Source organism: Pelobates fuscus, chromosome 12 (assembly GCF_036172605.1).
Source record: "Pelobates fuscus isolate aPelFus1 chromosome 12, aPelFus1.pri, whole genome shotgun sequence".
Lineage (NCBI taxonomy): Eukaryota > Metazoa > Chordata > Amphibia > Anura > Pelobatidae > Pelobates > Pelobates fuscus.
The window spans coordinates 37201952-37222952 of record NC_086328.1 but is presented as its reverse complement, the minus strand read 5'-3'; the positions used below and the strand labels follow the sequence as shown (position 1 = coordinate 37222952).

The window sequence follows — 21001 nt, the reverse complement described above, 5'->3', positions numbered from 1 at the left end:
CATTTTAATGTCCCTAGCACAGAATTTCAATTTCCCCTGACAGAGTCTTTCAATGCCCCTGACAGAGAATTTCAATGCCCCTACCTAACAGAGCTTTCTATGTCCCTACCTAACAGAGCTTTCTATGATAATAACAGAGCTTTAGCTATCAGCTCCACTCTCTATCACTGCTCTACCATGAGTGATAGAAAATGGCTGACGGCAGGGCTGGCTGACTGCTGAGCAAGCTGGCTGGCTGACGGTTGGACGGGCTCTCTCATGGACGAGCTAAGTGGCTGGCATGCTGATGGCAAGGCATGCTGACGGCATGTCGGGCTTAAGGTCGCGCTCCCGCAATCTCATATGAGATCACGGTTGTGCAACCTCTGCTGTTTCCGACCTATCGGGAACAGCAGGTAGCGGCGGCCATCTTGGATGTGGCAAAATGCCACGGAACACCGATTGGGAAACGCTGCTGTAGATAAATCACAGAAAGTATGTTGCAATTCAGCCTTATCTCCACCTGCAACAAGCCGTTTGCTTGGTCTAAGAAACTTTCACTGCGGCTGGGATTCTGGCATTTAACAGATCCATCTGCTACAAAAGTATCTATCTGGACACAAGAACAAGATTTTATTAAAGACACGGAGGCTCATATTATGCATAACTCTTTCTTTATTTCCTCAGCAGCAAAGATAGAGGAATATAAATATTGTCAAAATGAAAGAAAAAACTGTACAGGCATAACAGGCAGCCAATCACATAACAGAGGAAGTAGCTATATAAGTCCTGTGTCTCCCACAATCCCCCTCTTTCTTTGCTGCTTCCTCAGACAGCTAAGTACCTTGCTTTGTGCTCCTTATTCATTGTGTATTGTTTGCTCTTTTATTGCTAATTTACTGATATTTTATGATTTATCTTGTGTTATTATTGCTACTGCCTGCTTCTGTGCAGCAGTTATTTACTGTTTTCTCTCAACTACCCTTTGCGCTGGTGTATTTCTCCCTGATTGCTCACAACCTTCTGCTTCCCCCCCCCCCCGCGCGTCCGCCCTGCTTGCCGGCGGTGCCGCGCGGGACCCGGATCCAGCTTTCAGCCGCGGTTATTTCTAACACCTGCCGCGGCTGTCAGTATCTCGCGGCTCGCTCGCGGGCTGCCCGCGCGGGTAGGTGAAAGCCCCTTCCCCGCCGGGTTTCAGTCCGCGAGCGCTCTCTGCACGTGCGGCGGCCATCTTGGGGACGGTCCTTCTCCGTGTCGGTCGATCCCTCTGCTGCCGTGCGCTCTGCTCTGCCTCTGGGTCCCTGGGGTACACCAGTGCAAAGGTTTTCTTCTGTTTTCCCTATACTATTTTTCTGTGGGTTAATCAACCCTTGTTCTGTCACTTTGTTGTTAGCTTATACTGCTGGGATTTTACTTATGCTTTAAGTTGCCACTATGCAGGACAGGGAGGAAGGGCCTGAGGGCCTCACCACTGATTTTAACTCAGACAATCCTGTAGGGGCTAATGCTTCCCAGGAATTTCAAACCCTGCTGGATGCCACTATGGCTTCTTCCTTGCAGGCTTTTGCTTCAGCCATGGGTGCAGTGTCCTCCTCCTTTTTTCCCAAGCCCTGCACTCCTTACTTTTTGCCTTCCTGGCGGCCCCCGCCCTCCTGGGCGTGGGGACCTCCTCACCTACCCCGACTGTGCCTGGGGCCCGTAAGGCTAAGGCGAAGTCTAAACATGTCGACTCCCACTCCTCGATGCAGGTTCTACCTGCCATGAATGACACGCTAGAGGCGGTCAATGACAGCGCGCCTCCCACGCGCAATAGAGCCCCTGGCCGGGCTAAAAAGGCTAGATTATGGAATTGGGCTAAAGCCCTGGATGATGGGTCGGATACCGACCGGAGTGTGGAGAATGAGTCCGACGTTATGGAGTATGACTCCTATGATGAGGGCGAGTCGGGTGAGGTTTTTGCCCCTTACGGGTGTGACCCCTTCTGGGACCTCCGCCGCTGCCCATAGTCACGTGCTTGGCCCCACTGGGGACGCCAAGGCGCTGTTTGACCCTCAGGGCAACCCTCTATTTGACCCTGACGATCTCCGTCACCCTAGGTCCGCAGAGTGGGTTTCCCCGGACCATATCGCTCATTACGTGGCACGACGTATGCGTACCCCCTTTCCAAGGAGGGTCGCAATAAGTTACGGGCAGAATGCCCCAGGCCCTCTCTACCGGGCTCGGCCTGCATGACCCCTGACATTGATCCCCTGTTCAATTCCTGAACAAGTCAGGTTGGAAGCCCAAGAAGGGCTTGGACTACTCCCTTAAGGGGTGCCAGGACAAGATCTTGGATACCCTGGGCCCCCTGTCCAAATTATATGAGCTCCTGGACACCGCTAGAGCGGGCAATTCAGTGCTGGACGTTGACGTTGCCATAGGTTGAGTCCAGAGGGCTATCTGCCTATTGGGCAATGCCAATACTGCTATGTCCTCTGAGAGGCGTAAGGCGATCCTTCTTAAGATCGATCCCAAATTGGCTGCCATGACGGTGGCGGAACCAGGTCGACTGATGAGGGGGACGTTGTTCGGCACTTCCTTTGTGAAGGACCTGGGCTCATACGTTAAGACCTTTACGGCCATAGACAAAGCGCAGGCAAACATGAAGCGCATGTTTCCCTGCCAGAGGGAGATCTTGGGGCTCCAGTTACCCCCGTGGTGCCACTTCGGGCAGGCGTCCTTATGGTGAGTACCCCTTCTTCCCATCTCACTCATGTCCGGGTGGCGGGAAGGCTAGAATCATTTTACCGGGGGTGGGCGGCTATAACCTCAGATGCTTGGGTACTGCAATGCGTACGGGGTTACCGCCTGGAGTTGTTTTCTCTGCCTGTTCAGATTTCCATCCCCAGAGAACTGTCCCTCCCGCCGGATCGGGACGGAATGATTTCGACAGAAGTCGAGGAGATGTTGTCCAAAGGCGCTATAGAAGAGTTGCCTCTCGCCACTCCGGGCTTTACGAGCAATCTCTTTCTGGTGCCAAAGAAAGGGGACGGAGTCTGCCCTGTATTAAATCTCCGTCCTCTCAATGCATTCCTACGTTACCAACATTTTCAGATGGAAGGCATACATTGCCTCAGAGATCTCCTCCGGCAGTTGGATTGGTTGGCCAAATTAGATCTGAAGGACACGTACTTTACAGTTCCCATCGCAAAGGACCACAGGGATTACCTCCACTTCACCTGGCACGGGAGGCGCTGGCGTTTTACCTGCCTGCCTTTTGGTCTGTCCTCAGCTCCTTGGTGCTTCACCAAGGTCATGAAACCGGTGGTAACGTTCCTTCGTACGAGTGGAGTACGCCTGATTATTTACCTGGACGACATTCTAATCAGGTCACAGTCCAGAGACCAGCTACTACTACATTTGGACTGGACAACTAGGCTATTACAGAACTTGGTTTTCTTGATCATCTGGGAAAAAGGCCCTGACCCCCACTCAGTCCTTGGAATTCTTGGGTTTTCCGAGTGGATCCCATCTAGCGATTCCTGTACTTACCGGAATCCAAGATGAAGACCATCCAGAAGGAACTTCGGCGGGCGCTCCGGGTGCCGGAGTTGTCCATCAGACAGCCGGCCCAGGCTAATAGGCCTGCTCGCTGCCTCCATCCAGGCAATATTCCCGGGCCCGCTACATTACAGAGCCCTCCAACGCCTCAAAGGTTCGCACCTCCGTTCGGGCCGTTCTTACGAATCCAGGATACGACTGGACGAAGAATCCAGGGACGAACTGGTCTGGTGGTTGGCACACATGGAGGCCTGGAATGGATGAGCCATTTTCGGTTCCGTTCCGGACGTGGTGATAGTGTCCGATGCCAGCTTACACGGCTGGGGTGCTCGTTGTGGCGATGTTTCCACAAGAGGCGGATGGTCCGAAATCGAGAAACCGTTGCACATCAACTGCCTGGAGCTCTTGACAGGGACTTTTGCGATTCGCAGCCTTACCCCGGGTCGGGCGAACTGCTGTGTTCTACTCAAGATGGACAACGTGTCAGCTGTCCGATATATTAATCACCTGGAAGGTACCAAGTCAAGGATGCTGACTCTGTTAGCAAAAGATTTTTGGCAATTTTTACCTCTACTACAACGTCTCTGTGACGGCTGAACACATTTCGGGTCTGGACAATTCGGGAGCGGATTAGAATTCCAGACGTTTAAGTGACTCCGGAGATTGGCACTTGCACGTTTCGGTTTTCCAAAGCCTAGACAGTCTATGGGGACAGTTCACGATGGATCTGTTCGCTTCTCGTCTGAACACGCAACTCCCGAAGTTTTACAGTTGGAGACCGGATCCGGCTGCGGTGGCAACGGACGCCTTTCTCCAAGAATGGCCATCAGGCCGTCTGTATGCCTTTCCACCATTCAACATGATTGCCCGCACGATATCGAAATTGGTCTGTCACGGCTGTTACCTGGCGTTGATCACACCCTTTGGAGATCCCAACCGTGGTTTCCACGCCTGATGGAGTTGTCGATAGATTACCCTCGTCTGATCCCGAGCTTCCAGGATCTTCTTCTGGATCCAGACGGGAACTCGCGCGGGCTGGTGTTACACCACCAATTGCCTCTAGTAGCGTGGCTCCTTTCAGGGGATCTTGGATTGTCTCAAACGTTCCGCGATCAACTCTCCTGCTCCTCGATAACGCATGGGCTCCAGGCACAAGATCGGCTTACCGTAGCTCATGGAACTCATGGTCTCATTGGTGCATGGTACGAGCAGTGGATCCCATATCTGCCCCTCTCCATCTGATCTTGGAGTTCCTCACATTCCTGTTTGACTCGGGCTAGGCATACCGCACTATCAACCTTTGCCGCTCCGCTATCTCAGCGGGTCATAGTGGTTTGGATAGTTCCCCCGGCGGCAGACACCCTTTTGTATGTCGCCTCCTCAAAGGTATCCGCCTCGCCCGTCCTCCTAGGTCTCGTTTTTCTGCCTTCTGGGACGTCAATGTGATGTTGCACTTTCTCTCTGCATGGTACCCTAGCCAGGAATTGACCCTCAAACAATTGTCTTCCAAGTTGGTTATGTTACTCTGTTTGATCTCGTGTAAGAGGGTCTCCGACGTCAGGGCCCTTGACTGGGACGCCATTGTTTTCACCCCAGAGGGTGTTAGTTGTTTCAACATATCCAGGAGGACGAAATAGACTTCTAAGTCATTTGTGTATCCGAGATTCTCAGGGAATCCTGCACTTTGTCCGGTGGATTGCCTGAGGGCCTATCTGGAAGCTAAGCAGTCTCTGCGTTCATCAGATTCGCATCCCTTGTTCATTTCTTTTCATGCACCTCACCAACCTGTTTCAACGCCAACGCTGGCACGTTGGGTACGATGGCTCCTGTCTATGGCAGGTATAGACACCTCTGTCTTCACGCCTCATTCAGTTCGGGGAGCTATGGCTTCGAAAGCGTATGCAGTTGGATGTCGTTTGGAGGACATTATGCGAGCAGCGGATTGGTTCCGTGAATCGACCTTCCGCAATTTCTATTTCAGACCAATTGAACGCATCGCATCTCAGGTGATAGCACAGCTTTGAACTTGCATAATATGAGCCTCCGTGTCTTTAATAAAATTCCCAGATTTTACTAGTAACATGACGTAAAGTCATGATTTTATTAAAGACACGGAGGCGAGTATTATTCCCGCCCACCCTCCCGGTGTGGATTTGGGAAAGGAGATGCTTCGGTGCTATTCAGGTATGTTTTTTCAATTAGGTCTGTATTTATATCATGTATTTTTATCATGTTTTGGATGATCTTGAACGTTTTATGCTGGTTTCTAATTTTTATATATTTTCAATTTCAGAATCCAGTTTTTTTATGTATGGCTCCTCACGGTTATGTTTGGTAAGTCTACAGTTTTGAGTTTGGAAATTACCATATTTTTCTATCTTTTTTAGCTTGAAGTTTTCGCATTGTTTCCCGTTTCCTGTTTGGATCAAGTGGGACATAGTTTATCTTACCTGGTCTTCGGTTTTCGCAAGAAAGAGGGGGATTGTGGGAGACACAGGACTTATATAGCTACTTCCTCTGTTATGTGATTGGCTGACTGTTATGCCTGTACAGTTTTTTCTTTCATTTTGACAATATTTATATTCCTCTATCTTTGCTGCTGAGGAAATAAAGAAAGAGTTATGCATAATACTCGCCTCCGTGTCTTTAATAAAATCATGACTTTACGTCATGTTACTAGTAAAATCTGGGAATTTTAAATCATCACCTTCATAAGGATATTATCCAGCAGTTAAGCTTCCGATTGCCATACGGGTCTTGCTGCCTGTGAAGGAATGGTAATATATTCCACAGGAACCCTTTACTCTTTCAATATCACTGACTGTGTTGTGTCATTGGTACTCATTATCACTTATTTTTACTGTGTTAACAGCTATTTATAGCAATAGTTAGGAATACTTTTGTTTTAAACATAATACATTTTGATTATTGTATACAATTTATGTTTATTGGTATATTCCTATTTAATACTCCATATATATCCTACACACCACTGGGGAGGTGTGCATAGATATATAACTCTGCACAATATTGTTAATATATTTGTATTTGAACCCATTAGAATTTACTATGGGACCGATCTACTAAGCGTTTCCACTTTCAATTAACTATTTGTTCTAAGATTTTAGGAATAATCTTTTATGTGTTTAGCAGCTAATAATTTATTATTGTTTTACCATTTATCTTTATATTTTTAGTATTATTTACGCTTTTTTGTTTAAAATTTTAAAACTCTTTTATAAAAATAACATAAAAAATCCTGAGATGTGACTGTTCCTTCCAGACACTCAAATGTCAGTAAATCTAGTTGTCAGCAGGTACTCTCCAGAACTGAAAGGTTCAGGGCTGTCAGTGTTTATCAAGTTCCTTATTGCCTGTCAAGTAACTAGTGTTCATTATTGTTCTTTCTCCAGGTTTGGCGATGGCTCCTTATGGCCAGGCGTGGAAGGAGCACAGATGCTTCACTCTGTCTACACTGCGGAATTTTGGTCTGGGCAAAAAGTCCATGGAGGAGAGGATTGCCGAGGAAAGCTCCTATTTAATACAGGAATTTGAAAAGCACATGGGTAACTGACACATTCTGTCAATAGATTAAATGACTCAGAGTTTTCATATTTTCAATTCTTTTTGCAAAAGACTTAACCGCAAAGACTTGTTCATCTTTTTATACATCCAGAAAGATATATTCTGTACTATTTCTTAGTGAACCATCTTTACAAATGAAAAATGTGCATAAACAGAAATAAGTTGTAGATTACATCCTTTTTTACAGCTAAGTTTTCATCAGATAATCAGACATCAATTATTGCATTTCCCCACGTACATACACATACCACTATACATGAACTATAATCGTCAAATTCTGTCTGTTGTTTTTTGTTTTTTTTTAAAGGGATACTCTATATACCAAAACAACTTTATCTCATATGTTTGGTGTTTAAAGTGTCCTTATTTTAGCAAAGTTTGGTGTTCTTTAAAGGGATATTTTAGACAATATAATCTTTTCAACTTACTGAAGTGGTTAAGGTTTCATTGTGCATACCTGCACCCTCTTGATTGACAATCTGTCAATCAAGAGTAAAGCCCATACAGCTGGGGGACCCATAAGGAACTTGCAGGCACTGCTTCCCTGGACCAAGCACTCGCAAATCCAAATATTGTATCTATCTCTGTATTGATTGTTGCTGCACATAGCCACGTATACCCAGCACCAATTGTCAGCGAGACAGAAACGGCCATTGGACTAGCACAAGGGTAGGCAACATTCGTTAATCCAGATGTTTTGGACTATATCTCTCCTGATGCATTGCATACACTGTGGCTATTAGAGCGTTATGGGAGATGTAGTCCACAACATTTGGAGTGCAGAAGGTGGCCTACCACTGGCACTAGCAAATGTTCACTCCCCTACTTTCCACATCAGCACGCTGTGAGTACCGAGGTATAATTTCTGGCTGTTTTAATGAAAATGCTTTAAAGTGGAGCTATCATTTTGACAATTTAGTCCAGCAGTTCCCAAAGTGTGGGTCGCGACCCACTGGTGGGTCGCAGGGCGATTCCCAGTGGGTCGCGCTGACCCACACATCCAGGGCCGCCGGCAGTCAGGCAGACTGACACCAGGAGGGAGCCCGGCGGCCTGCCCTGTATGCCGCCGGGCTCCCTCCAATCAATCTGCCCAGCAGCTCGGGTCTGCAGCTCCGCCGGGTGCAGAGCTGCAGACTGTGTGATAGAAGTCTCGCGAGCTCCCAGAGCGTTACCATGGCAACACTCAGGGAGCTCGCGAGATTTTTATTACACTGTCTGCAGCTCTGCACCCGGCGGAGCTGCAGACCGGAGAGTTACCCCACTGGACCACCAGGGAGACACTGGACCATGATATACAAACAAAAACAACAAGATATGTGAACACAACCCAGTGAAAAGAAAATATAAATGAAAGCAAACCAGGACTTCCCCTATATCATAGGTGGAGTATCCAGGTAGATCCCCGAAGACTTCCTCTTGTCTTCAATAGGTATATGCAAATAGGATAGGGGACAATCTGCTAAATACAAATAAAACAAAACAACATAGCATATAACTGTGTGGAGACTGGCACTGTTATGTATTCATAATTGGTCACTCACAAATTTGTGGAGATAAAACAGCCTTGAGTGATATATTTTTCCTTCAGTGTCCAGAGTGTTGTCCCTCCTCACAATTTCATCAATCCATAGATGTATATATCTCAAGAAAGGGAAAATATATACAAAAAATGTAGTGCACTTCCAGAGTATGAATAAAAAAGGTATTTAATAACTTACATTCAAGTTTAAAACAAACAGCATGTCACCATAAAGCGTCCTACGCGTTTCGTCCTTAGCTTGGACTTCCTCAGGGACTTGGTGTCAATAAAGTGCAGTAAAATACAATAGCAGCAATAAATATATCCCTCCCACAGTCATTTTATACATCCCCATTCAGTGTTAAAGTTCTTTCAGCTGGTGTTCGATTTTCATTTTCGCGGCATGGGACCGGGTGACGTCATCGCGTACGTTGCGTGCGTTCCACTTGCGTTCCACTTGCGTTTCACGGAACCGGATGACGTCATCGCGTGCGTTGCGTGCGTTCCACTTTGCGTTTCACAGACCCGGAAGTGGGTCGTGATCGTTAGTCACTCGTTCTATTACACTGACTCAAAGTATATACAAGTGGGTGGACAAAACGGGGAGGGGGAAAGGGAAACAGTTAAAAGAGTTCTCTGGATGGCACTATCTTCACAAAGTAGATGTGAAGTAAAAAACGAAGAAGATATATATTTACATTACGATCTGAGATGTACATAGATGTAAAACAAGTAAAAAAACATATGTCTTTACATAGATTTGCATTCTTCATTTGTGAAAATGGGTTACATACTAAGAGATTTATAAACTCAGATCGTAATGTAAATATATATCTTCTTCGTTTTTTACTTCACATCTACTTTGTGAAGATAGTGCCATCCAGAGAACTCTTTTAACTGTTTCCCTTTCCCCCTCCCCGTTTTGTCCACCCACTTGTATATACTTTGAGTCAGTGTAATAGAACGAGTGACTAACGATCACGACCCACTTCCGGGTCTGTGAAACGCAAAGTGGAACGCACGCAACGCACGCGATGACGTCATCCGGTTCCGTGAAACGCAAGTGGAACGCACGCAACGTACGCGATGACGTCACCCGGTCCCATGCCGCGAAAATGAAAATCGAACACCAGCTGAAAGAACTTTAACACTGAATGGGGATGTATAAAAGGACTGTGGGAGGGATATATTTATTGCTGCTATTGTATTTTACTGCACTTTATTGACACCAAGTCCCTGAGGAAGTCCAAGCTAAGGACGAAACGCGTAGGACGCTTTATGGTGACATGCTGTTTGTTTTAAACTTGAATGTAAGTTATTAAATACCTTTTTTATTCATACTCTGGAAGTGCACTACATTTTTTGTATATATTTTCCCTTTCTTGAGATATATACATCTATGGATTGATGAAATTGTGAGGAGGGACAACACTCTGGACACTGAAGGAAAAATATATCACTCAAGGCTGTTTTATCTCCACAAATTTGTGAGTGACCAATTATGAATACATAACAGTGCCAGTCTCCACACAGTTATATGCTATGTTGTTTTGTTTTATTTGTATTTAGCAGATTGTCCCCTATCCTATTTGCAGACACTGGACCACCAGGGAATTAAATTAAGGTAGGACACAGCCCCCAAATCCTGACCCCTAATGTAAATAATTTTCTCCCTACCCCCCCCCCCCCAAACTGTAACCCCTTCACTCCCTGCCCCTTCCCCTCCCCACCCTGTAACCCCTTCACTCCCTGCCCCCTCCCCACCCTGTAACCCCTTAACTCCCTGCCCCCCCAACTGTAACCCCTTCACTCACTGCCCCCCTCCCCACCCTGTAACCCCTTCACTCCCTGCCCCCTCCCCACCCTGTAACCCCTTCACTCACTGCCCCCCTCCCCACCCTGTAACCCCTTCACTCCCTGCCCCCCTCCCCACCCTGTAACCCCTTCACTCCCTGCCCCCCCAACTGTAACCCCTTCACTCCCTGCCCCCCTCCCCACCCTGTAACCCCTTCACTCCCTGCCCCCCCAACTGTAACCCCTTCACTCACTGCCCCCCTCCCCACCCTGTAACCCCTTCACTCCCTGCCCCTTCCCCTCCCCACCCTGTAACCCCTTCACTCCCTGCCCCCTCCCCTCCCCACCCTGTAACCCCTTCACTCCCTGCCCCCCTCCCCACCCTGTAACCCCTTCACTCCCTGCCCCCCCAACTGTAACCCCTTCACTCCCTGCCCCCTCCCCACCCTGTAACCCCTTCACTCTCTGCTCCCTCCCCACCCTGTAACCCCTTCACTCCCTGCCCCCTCCCCACCCTGTAACCCCTTCACTCACTGCCCCCCTCCCCACCCTGTAACCCCTTCACTCCCTGCCCCCTCCCCACCCTGTAACCCCTTCACTCCCTGCCCCTTCCCCTCCCCACCCTGTAACCCCTTCACTCCCTGCCCCTTCCCCACCCTGTAACCCCTTCACTCCCTGCCCCCCTCTCCCCACTGTAACCCCTGCCCCCCCACACTGTAACGCCTGCTCTCCCTGCTCCCCCACTGTAACCCATTTTCTTCCTGCCCCCCCACTGTAGCCTTCTCTCCCCCTGCCCCCCCCCACTGTAGCCCTCTCTCCCCCTGCCCCCCACTGTAGCACTCTCTCCCCCTGCCCCGCCCTGTAGCCCTCTCTCCCCCTGCCCCGCCCTGTAGCCCTCTCTCCCCCTGCCCCCCACTGTAGCCCTCTCTCCCCCTGCCCCCCCACTGTAGCCCCCTCTGCCCCCACTGTAGCCCTTTCTCCCCCTGCCCCCTACACTGTAGCCCTTTCTCCCCCTGCCCCCTACACTATAGCCCTTTCTCTCCCCTGCCCACCCACTGTAACACTTTCTCCCCCTGCCCGCCGCCCACTGTAACCCTTTTTCACCCTGCCCCCCTACACTGTTACCTGCACACACACTCCCTACCACACGGTCACCCTCACCTGTCTCTGCGTGTATGTGTATGAGTCTCCTTTTGTGTCAGTGTGTATGTATTTGTGTGTCAGTGTGTATCTGTTTACATGAGTGTATGTGTATCTGTGTGTAGGAAAATAAGTGTCATTGTGTGTGTATCGCTGTGTCAGTATGTGTATGTGTGTGTCTCTGTATGTGTGTATTTGTGTGTCTCTGTATGTGTATACACTGCACACATACTCTATGCAAAAAACATGCTTACATCCAAACACACATTGTGTATATGTATATTTTATATACACAATATACACACACTGCATCCACTACACACGCACTGCAATCAAACGCAAACATTACATACAAACACACCCATGTATTAAAACACCAAAATGATATACGAACACCCCTTCATTCAAACACCGACACTACACACAAAAAGCACACCTACATTTAAAGTCCAGCACTACATTCAAACACCCCTGCGTTCAGACGCAAACATTACAAACAAGTACACCACTACATTCCAATGGCAACAGTACATACAAACACTCCCATACATGCACACACATACTTAAAGGACCACTTCAGCTTAATTAAGTGGTCTGGGTGCCAGGTCCATCTAGGATTAACCCTGCCTGCTGTAAACATAGCAGTTTCAGATAAATTGCTATGTTTACAAATGGGTTAATCCAGCCTCTAGTGGCTGACTCATTGACAGCTGCTAGAGGCGCTTCAGTGCTTCTTACTGTGATTTTCACAGTGAGAAGACACCAGCGTCCATAGGAAAGCATTGAAAATGCTTTCCTATGGACTGGCTATATGCGCGCACGGCTCTTGCCGCGCATGCGCATTCAGCCGATGACGGCTAAAGGAGGAGAGTCCCCAGCGCCAAGGGAGCCCGGCGCTGGAGAAAGGTGAGTTTTTAACCCCCTTTCTCTCCCTTCAGCCTGGCTGGAATGGGACCCTGAGGGTGGGGGCACCCTCGGGGCACTTTAGTGCCAGGAAAACGAGTTTGTTTTCCTGGCACTATAGTGGTCCTTTAATACACAAACATGCTTACATTTAAACGCTCAAACACTGCTCACAAATATAACCCTGCAACGATGGACAAATGGTAGATTCCCAGCAGGCATAGCATTGTTGAAGTTCTCCGACAGGTGGAGATCTACCTTTTGGCCACAATTGCACTAGAGGGGGCCCCAGAAAGCATACTTGCACAAGGGCTCTCTCTACATTAGTTCCACCATTGGGATAATCAATGTGAGGGGCCTGGATGAGCAGGACACAACGTCTGATTCTGACTGAGTCTGTGAGTAAGCAGTTGTATGCCTCTAAAACTGATTGACATGATATGCAAAGTTTCTGCCTCTAAAACTGCCATGATATATCAACATTATGCATCTAAAACTGCCATGATATGCCAAATTATGCCTCTAAAACTGCCATGATATGCCAATTTTATGCATCTAAAGCTGATTGCCATGGTGTGCCAATTGTATGCTTTTAAAGCTGATTGCCATGGAGTGCCAATTTAATGCATCTGACTGTTTGCCAATTATATGCCTCTGAAGCGGATTGCCATGATGTGCCAAGTTTGTGCATCTAAAAGTGATTGCCATGATATGCCAAGTGTATGCATCTAAAGCTGATTGCCATGGTGTGCCAAGTTTATGCATCTAAAGCTGATTGCCATGGTGTGCCAAGTTTATGTATTTAAAGCTGCCCTGATGTTCCAATTGCATGCCTCTAAACCTGGTTGCCATAGTGTTCCATTTGTAAGCCTCTAAAACTGATTGCACGGGTGTGCCAATTTTATGCACCTAAAGTTGCCATGATGTGCCAAGTTTATACATGTAAAACTGATTGCCATAATGTACCAATTTTATGCATCTAAAGCTGCCATAATGTTCCAATTGTATGCCTGTAAAGCTGATTGCCATGGTGTGCCAATTGTAAGCCTCTAAAGCTGATTGCCATGGTATGCCAACTGTATGCCTCTAAAGCGGATTGCTATAGTGTGCCAATTGTATGCCTCTTAAGCTGTTTGCCATGGTGTGCCAGATTTATGCCTCTAAAAGCAATTGCCATGGTGTACATCTAAAGCGGATTGCTATGGTGTGCCAATTGTATGCCTCTAAAGCGGATTGTCTTGGTGTTCACTTTTTCAAATATGCATTAAAAAAAGCAAGTGGGTCTCGAAAAATTACCATTTTGAAAAGTGGGTCTCGGGCCATAAAAGTTTGGGAAGCCCTGATTTAGTCACATGAAAAGGTGCATGGATGGTACCTGTAACATTTTAATAAGATGAAGTGAATATGGTACCTAACGTGTCACATTAAGGTTAAATATGATTTCCCCGGTATTATTCTTTGATAACCTTGATTTATGTTTTTCAGATATACCACTAGATCCACATTTTGCCATCGATAATGCTGTGTCCAACAATATCTGTTCCATTGTGTTTGGGAGACGCTATGATTATGATGACTCCCCTTTCCGAGATGTTCTTAACCTTGTCCATGAAAATATGACAATGGCCACTAGTATTTGGGCACAGGTGAATATATATGCATTATTGTAGATACGACCATATCATAAACAAAACGTGTGACTACTAACACTGTTATACCAATAGAAATTTGAGTAGGGTTCAGTTGTGACAAGATATGTAAGAACCAAGGGCTCAGCTACCCTACACCCTCAAGACTAGGTCTTTACTCTAGTGGTGCACGAAGACATAGATCTCTCTTTACTCTTCCTTCTTGCAGCAAACAACACTCTTTTACAGACTTAGCAGCACGGTAGGATTTTATACCTTGCACATCTATAACAAAGTGGCGTGCATACAGAGAACAATTAATAGAGATCTATTTGGGTACACAACCCACGACTCTTCTTTAGATGGTTAGATGGTTAGTGAATTTTGAGGGATTCCCTAAAGCAGTGGCAGAACTACCACCAATGCGCCTGAACCTTAGCCCGCAACCTCAGGGGGGCTCGTTATGTGGCCCATGCATTTTAGCCACCCCATGGCCTGCTTTGTTCAGAGACCTGGTCAGGCACCACGTTCCTTTAATAGCATGACCATGCCGCCTGTTCTTTGTGAAGCCGTGGTGCTGGGAGTAAGTGAATACAAGTAACTTCTTCATAGCTTACCAATGAACTGTGGAGGAGAGGGCGAGAGGAGAGAACATTAGAGAGTAGGGAGAGCAGGGCCAGAGAAGATGAGGAGCCTACAACAGACTCAGCCAGATACCACCTAGCCCCAGGTAAGCCACCCTCCTACACCAAAAAGGTATGGAAGCAGAGGATGGCTAAAATATGTAAACTGTGATCTGTATGTGTCTGTGTGTGTCAGTGTGTATGTGTGGGCCAGTGAATGTGCATACATCCTAGCAATCCAACACAAATTCTACATAAAAACACATACAACTACACCACTGCTTTCAAATAGCAACAGTACATTCATATGACAATACTACATACACAAAACACTTACATTCAGACACAGACTCTGCTCACAAATACAGCTCTTCAAGAATGGGAACTAGGGTGATCCGCAGGTGGCAAAGCATTATAGGAGTTGTACAACCAATGGGGATCTACCTTTTGGCTATGCTTGCACTAGAATGGACACCAAAAAAAATATTCTTCCAATTTCTTTTTCTTTTATCTTATGTATATCAAAACATATTATAAAAACAAACATCTGACAGATTTACAAAAATAAAAATATCACATAAAATACTAAACATGACCAAAATACAATAAGTTGGTTGATGCTATTCTGGATTTTCATTCTTACTTGTTTTTAACATGGGAGCTGCTATGTGTGAATATTAACTGTGTCGGGGAAATTTATATCAAACCATTATCTTATATTGAGATAGTTTGTGGTTAGCCCAGACCTTGTGTCTCCCAATATCTAAACACTTCTTCTGCTAAAATATATATATATATTTTTTCTGGTATTAGCCCTCTTTCCATTTGTAATTAGAAATGTATTTGCTCATTTAGAGAGTGCCATGTGGTAACTTCTTGACTTTTCCATCTCAGGGCGATTAGCATTTTTGCTCCTATTAAAATATGCAGAGCCAGATATTTGTGTATCTTATTCAGATTTGGCCAATTTAAAATTAGGAGAAAGGCTTCGTATTCTCTTCTGATTCCTCTAATCTCTAAGTTTTCCAAAGTTTAATTTTATACTCTTTTTTATACTCTTTTTTTTATTCTCTTTTCCATCTAATCAGAGCCTTTTTTTTGAATGATCATTTGTTATTTCGAGAAGATTGCATTTAATAAGCTTTCTGAATGTTATTTCGCCTTCCAATAATTAGTCTATTTTTTTTATTATTATTTCAATAGAATTCCTTCTTTCTTTTTTTTTTTATTTCTTTTTTTTTTCATCTTGACATAAGTAGCATGCAAAACAGTAGCATTTATGGCTTGTGCAAAAGCCCATCATTATACAAGATCTTGGAACATAGGTATATGTATGTCAGTACAAAAAGTATCAAAACACAGCAAAATACATTTAACACTTGGCTTATTTGGCCACTTGTCAAGGATTTATGTAATTTAACATCATTAGATCATAAACTTAGCTTACGTACTGATAGCTCCTCTTGTCTTTTATATTTTATTCTCTTATTATGGTGTAGTAGGGGTGTGTTTCGTAGCAGGTTACCCGTGTCCCTGTGTGATCTCTGTGTTCTGCCTCCTCGTTTAATCGGATGAGTTACTTGTGTCACTGTTTTTGTTAACTGTCCGTACACCATGTGGTAGTGGTTGGTGCCTTTTTCATTTAGCCTAATCTAGCTTGTATTGTTGTAATAAGAAAAAAAGAAAAAAACCTTAAAAAGAAAAGAGTGGGTAACAAGTGGAGATAGTGGCGTGAAAGATAGGACAAGAGAAAAAAGGGGGGGAGGGAGTAAGGTTATACGTCAAGTCGTTGCTTTCTGGTATTGTGCGGAGTCTTCTGGGGGGTGTCTATTGCCTCCCCAGGTCCTATGTGGCCCTTACGCTATTCTGATGTCCTACAGAGTCCCTCCATTTGAGAGATCGCTATTCTGCCATGGGTCCCATAGTTTGTCGAAGCTGGACATGGTCCCTTTTAGTCAAACGGTCAAGCTACCCATGAGGTATACCTCTTTAATGTTGGATATGACCCTCTGGATTGGTGGGAGTGTGGTTTGTAGCCATGTTTGTGCTACTGCTCTTCTTGCGGCTAAGGTGATCTTGTGGATCAGTTTCTGTTCCCTCCTCGTCCAAGCATCTACAGACCTATTAAGTAAGTATGTCCATGGGTTTAGGCTTGGCGCTCTGTGGAAAATGCGTTTGATCAGGTTGAATACTTTAGACCAAAAGGATTGTGCTTGGGGACACTCCCACCACATGTGAATATATCCCCTCCAGCAGATATCAGATGGTGTTTGTTTCATGTTATATAATTTTACGGGTGTGGTGTACCACCTAAACATTGTTTTATATGCCTGTTCTTGGAGGGTTACACAAATGGAAAGTGAGGTGTTTGCTTCCCATATTTCTCTCCACTCTACTCCCTCTAGTACTTCCCCTAGATCTCTTTCCCAGGCGTCCGTGTAAGCTAGAGTTCCCCATTCCCTTGTTTCCGAACAGATATGTGTATAAAGAGTACTTATTAAGCCTCGTTGTGCTGTTTCTTTGAGGCACATCCTCTCAAAAAGGTCTGGGGACTCCTGGCGCTCTGTAGCACCTGAGGTTGTTGCACATAGTCCCTAATTTGCATGTACCTGAAGAAGTCGAAGGAGGAGAGATGCGCTACTTGTGCTAGATGTTCGAATGTAAATAGTTGCCCCTGTGCAAACATTTGACAGATCCTTTGTATTCCCACCTTTTCTATGTTCGTAAAATCCCATGCTGCCATACCCGGGGGGAATGCCCTGTTTCTCAGTATAGGAGTCAATGGAGATGGAGAGGAGGCCAGTTTATATTTAGGTGCTTAGGCGTCCCATATTCTCAGGGAGTTTAATATAGCTGGGCAATTCATCCTAAGAATGGGTCTATCTTCCCTGGGAACCCAGATATGGAACTGCGGGAGGTCTGTCCCCATTAGTAGGGACTCCAGGTCTACCCATCTTCTCTCTTCCAATGATGCGTGCCACATGGCCACCTTTGCTAATTGTGCTGCCAGGTAATAATAATATAAATTCGGCAGGCCTAACCCCTCCATTTGCTTATGTCTATATAAGATATTCCTGGAGATTCTGTGGCGTCGGTTCTGCCATATGAAGGTTCCAATAGATTTTTGTAAGTGGGCTAGATCGGATTTAAGTAGTTTGATTGGTAGTGCTTGGAAGAGGAACAACATTTGGGGAAGGACATTCATTTTAACTGTATGTATGCGCCCGTTCCACGATATGGGACTATCTTGCCATTTTTCTATATCTCGTATTAGGGTGCGTATAAGAGGAGTATGATTCAATTGATATATTTTGGTTGGATCGCTTGTTAATTGTATCCCTAGGTACTTCAGGTGGTCTTTTACTATGGGTATGCTATATGTGGCCCCCAATGCCGCCGCGTCCTCCACAGACATGCCCATCGGCAGGGAGCTGGATTTGTCTAAGTTAGCCTTATATCCGGAGAAAACCCTGAACTGCAAGAGGGTTTCTTGTAATGCTTCCATGGATTCTTTTGGTTCCGTAAGGGTCAACAAAACATCATCCGCATAAGCGGATACAAGGAACTCCTGACCTCTTATCATTATCCCCTTTATGCAGGGATGTTGGCGTAGTTCTTGCAGCAAAGGTTCGAGCGTAAGCACAAACAAGAGGGGGGATAGAGGGCATCCCTGCCTTGTCCCATTCCCTAGTTTGGTTATACATTGCTTTGATTGAGGCCATATATCTTTCGGGAAAGCCAAGGTAGTCCAGGAGGCTGAACAGATAGGGCCACTCGACCCTATCAAAGGCCGTTTCTGAATCTATGGAGACGAGTAGAGTTGGTTTGTTTATGGCGTTTTGTCTCCAGATGAGGTCGATGTTCCGTCTGGTGTTTTCGAAGAGTTGTCTATCGGTGATGAACCCCACCTGATCTGGGCGTATCAGTGTCTTCAGATGGTGGTTGAGTCAGTCTGCCAGAATATTTGCTAGGATCTTAATATCTTGGTTGATCAGTGAGATAGGTCTATAGTTATCAGGTGATAGGGGGTCTCTGCCTGGTTTGTGAAGGAGGATTATGTTAGCCTTAGACATCTCCCCCTCAGATGTCCCGCTATCCATCAGGTGATTAAAAAGTCGTTCCAGTCGGGGTGAGAGGTCCTCTCTGAACGTTTTGTAATATGACCCGTCGAAGCCATCAGGTCCGGGGGCTTCATGCCCCTTCAGTCCCGCTATCGCTTTGTCTACATCTTCAATCGTAATGGGTTCGTTTAGATGGGTCGCAGCAGCCGTGGGGAGTCTTGGTAGGCGCAGGTCTTTGAAAAAGGCGTGCATGTTTTTCAACGCTGCTTCTTGTGCGGTTGAGTCTCTGGGCGTATGGTTGTACAGCTTTTTGTAGTAGTTTGTGAAAACTTTGGCGATATCAGTCGGATTAGTTTTAATAGAGCCATCCGTATGTTTGATCGTGGTGATGGCGGTCCGAGCCTGTCTGGGGCGTAGAGTTCTAGCTAGCATGGTGTCCATTTTATTTGATTTCTCATAGTAGAATATTTTAGTCCACGCCATTGCCTTAGCGGTGTCATCTAGTAAGAGTTCAGAGATAGACCTTCATGCCTCTCTCAATTGTTCAAGTAGTCGTCGTGTAGGTGTAGTCTTGAGAATTCCTTCTTTCTTTTAATGAAAAACCTCTCACTTTTAAGTAGGTGAACCGTTTGTTACTCAGGAGAGAGAACTCTTCTATGAGTTGGGGAAAATCTTTAACTTTCTCACCCTCCAATAGTTGGCTATACCTGCAAATGCCTTTTTGGACCCATCTTTTAAACCTAAATCTGGAATATTCCAGTCTAAACAAATTAACAAAATGTCGGGGAGAACAAAACAGTTAATACTCATCACCCAAATAAGTGGTCTCTTTTTGAGCCCATGAAAAATTATAGTTTAATTTTAAAAACAGTGTTTCTTCAACTGTTGCGTTAAATAACATAGCACAACTCTTACTAATATTTCATCTGTAATTTGATACTTGTCCATACCGTTCAATTTCTGATAACAAAAATCATAACGAGTTTATGGGGTCTGTTAGGGTTGAAACTATGTCATCAGCATAGAGGCAATTTTTTTCTTCCTTTAGTTCCATTGGGCAGCCTTTAATACAGTTATGTTCTCTAACTATTTGAGCGAACAGCTCTAAAGTAAGTATGTAAAGGAGGGGAGATAAAGGACAACCGCCACTTTTAACCGAAAATCATAGGGAGGATATACCTACAATCTTTGCCGAGGGAGAAACATACAGAGCCATTATAAAATCTAATATCCTTCCACAAATCCTAACTTTTTTAAAGTAGCTATCATAAACCCCCAGTTGACCCTGTTGAATGCTTTTTCCGCATCTAAAAACAGGGCCAACATGGGGGTCTTCTGATTATTTGCTAAATCTAATTTATGGATAAGCCGTCTAATATTGCTGGTAGAAGATCTTCCAGCAATGAAACCGACTTGATCATTATTGATCAGGCCAGGCATTACTTCCTTTAGTCTTGTGGCCAGTATCGAAGTGTATATGTTACAGTCAGTATTTAAGAGTGAAATTGGATGATAGCTACTTATCTTTTATGGTCCTTATCTACTTTTAGAATCAGAATTACATTTGCCTGCATCATTTCGCTAGGAAAATCTATAGAGAGTTAAAAACTTTTAATAATCTATATTCAAGTTTATCTTTTAAAGTCTTAAAAATTAGATTTGTGAACCCGTCTGGGCCAGGGGCTACGTTGTTTTTCAATTGATATATGTTTTTTCTTATTTCTTCTACCACAAATGGTTGGTTCAGAAAATCCAACTGATCTTTGGAAAGTGTAGGGAGCTTAATTGTATCCAAATATTCTGCAGTGGTTAAAGAAGATGATTCGAAATATTATAAAGATTTTTATAAAACCGACCAAATGCAGAGCCAATATCTTTTTTAGTTTGTATATCCTTCTCATTGCTGGTTTGTTTTTGAGTTTACTTGTGAGAAGTTTGTCTGCCTTATTATTTTTATAATGCCAAGCTTGGTCCAACCTTTTTAAGTTCTCTTTCATTTTTTTTTATAATGTAAATTGATTTTATTTTTAACTTCTATTATCTTATTAGTTATTATAACTGATGGGGTTTATTTATTTTCTCTTCACAATTGCTCAGTTGTGACAATTTGTTTATTTTCTCTTTTGTGACAATAAACTTTGTGACAATTCCTCTAGCTTGTTTGAGGAGCCTTTTGTCCATGTCTACATCAAGAATCATATTAAAATCTTTTCCTCAAGAAAATTTATG

General features: G+C 45.0%; 1 protein-coding gene across 1 annotated transcript in view; it reads left to right on the top strand.

The window, feature by feature from the left end:
* Positions 1–21001, top strand: part of LOC134578990 (cytochrome P450 2J4-like) — a 69990-nt gene that overhangs the window by 21496 nt on the left and 27493 nt on the right. The window contains exons 3-4 of the mRNA XM_063438116.1: positions 6933–7085; positions 13946–14106. Of these exons, the coding sequence (XP_063294186.1) occupies positions 6933–7085; positions 13946–14106 (314 nt within the window). The remainder of the gene's footprint in view (positions 1–6932; positions 7086–13945; positions 14107–21001) is intronic.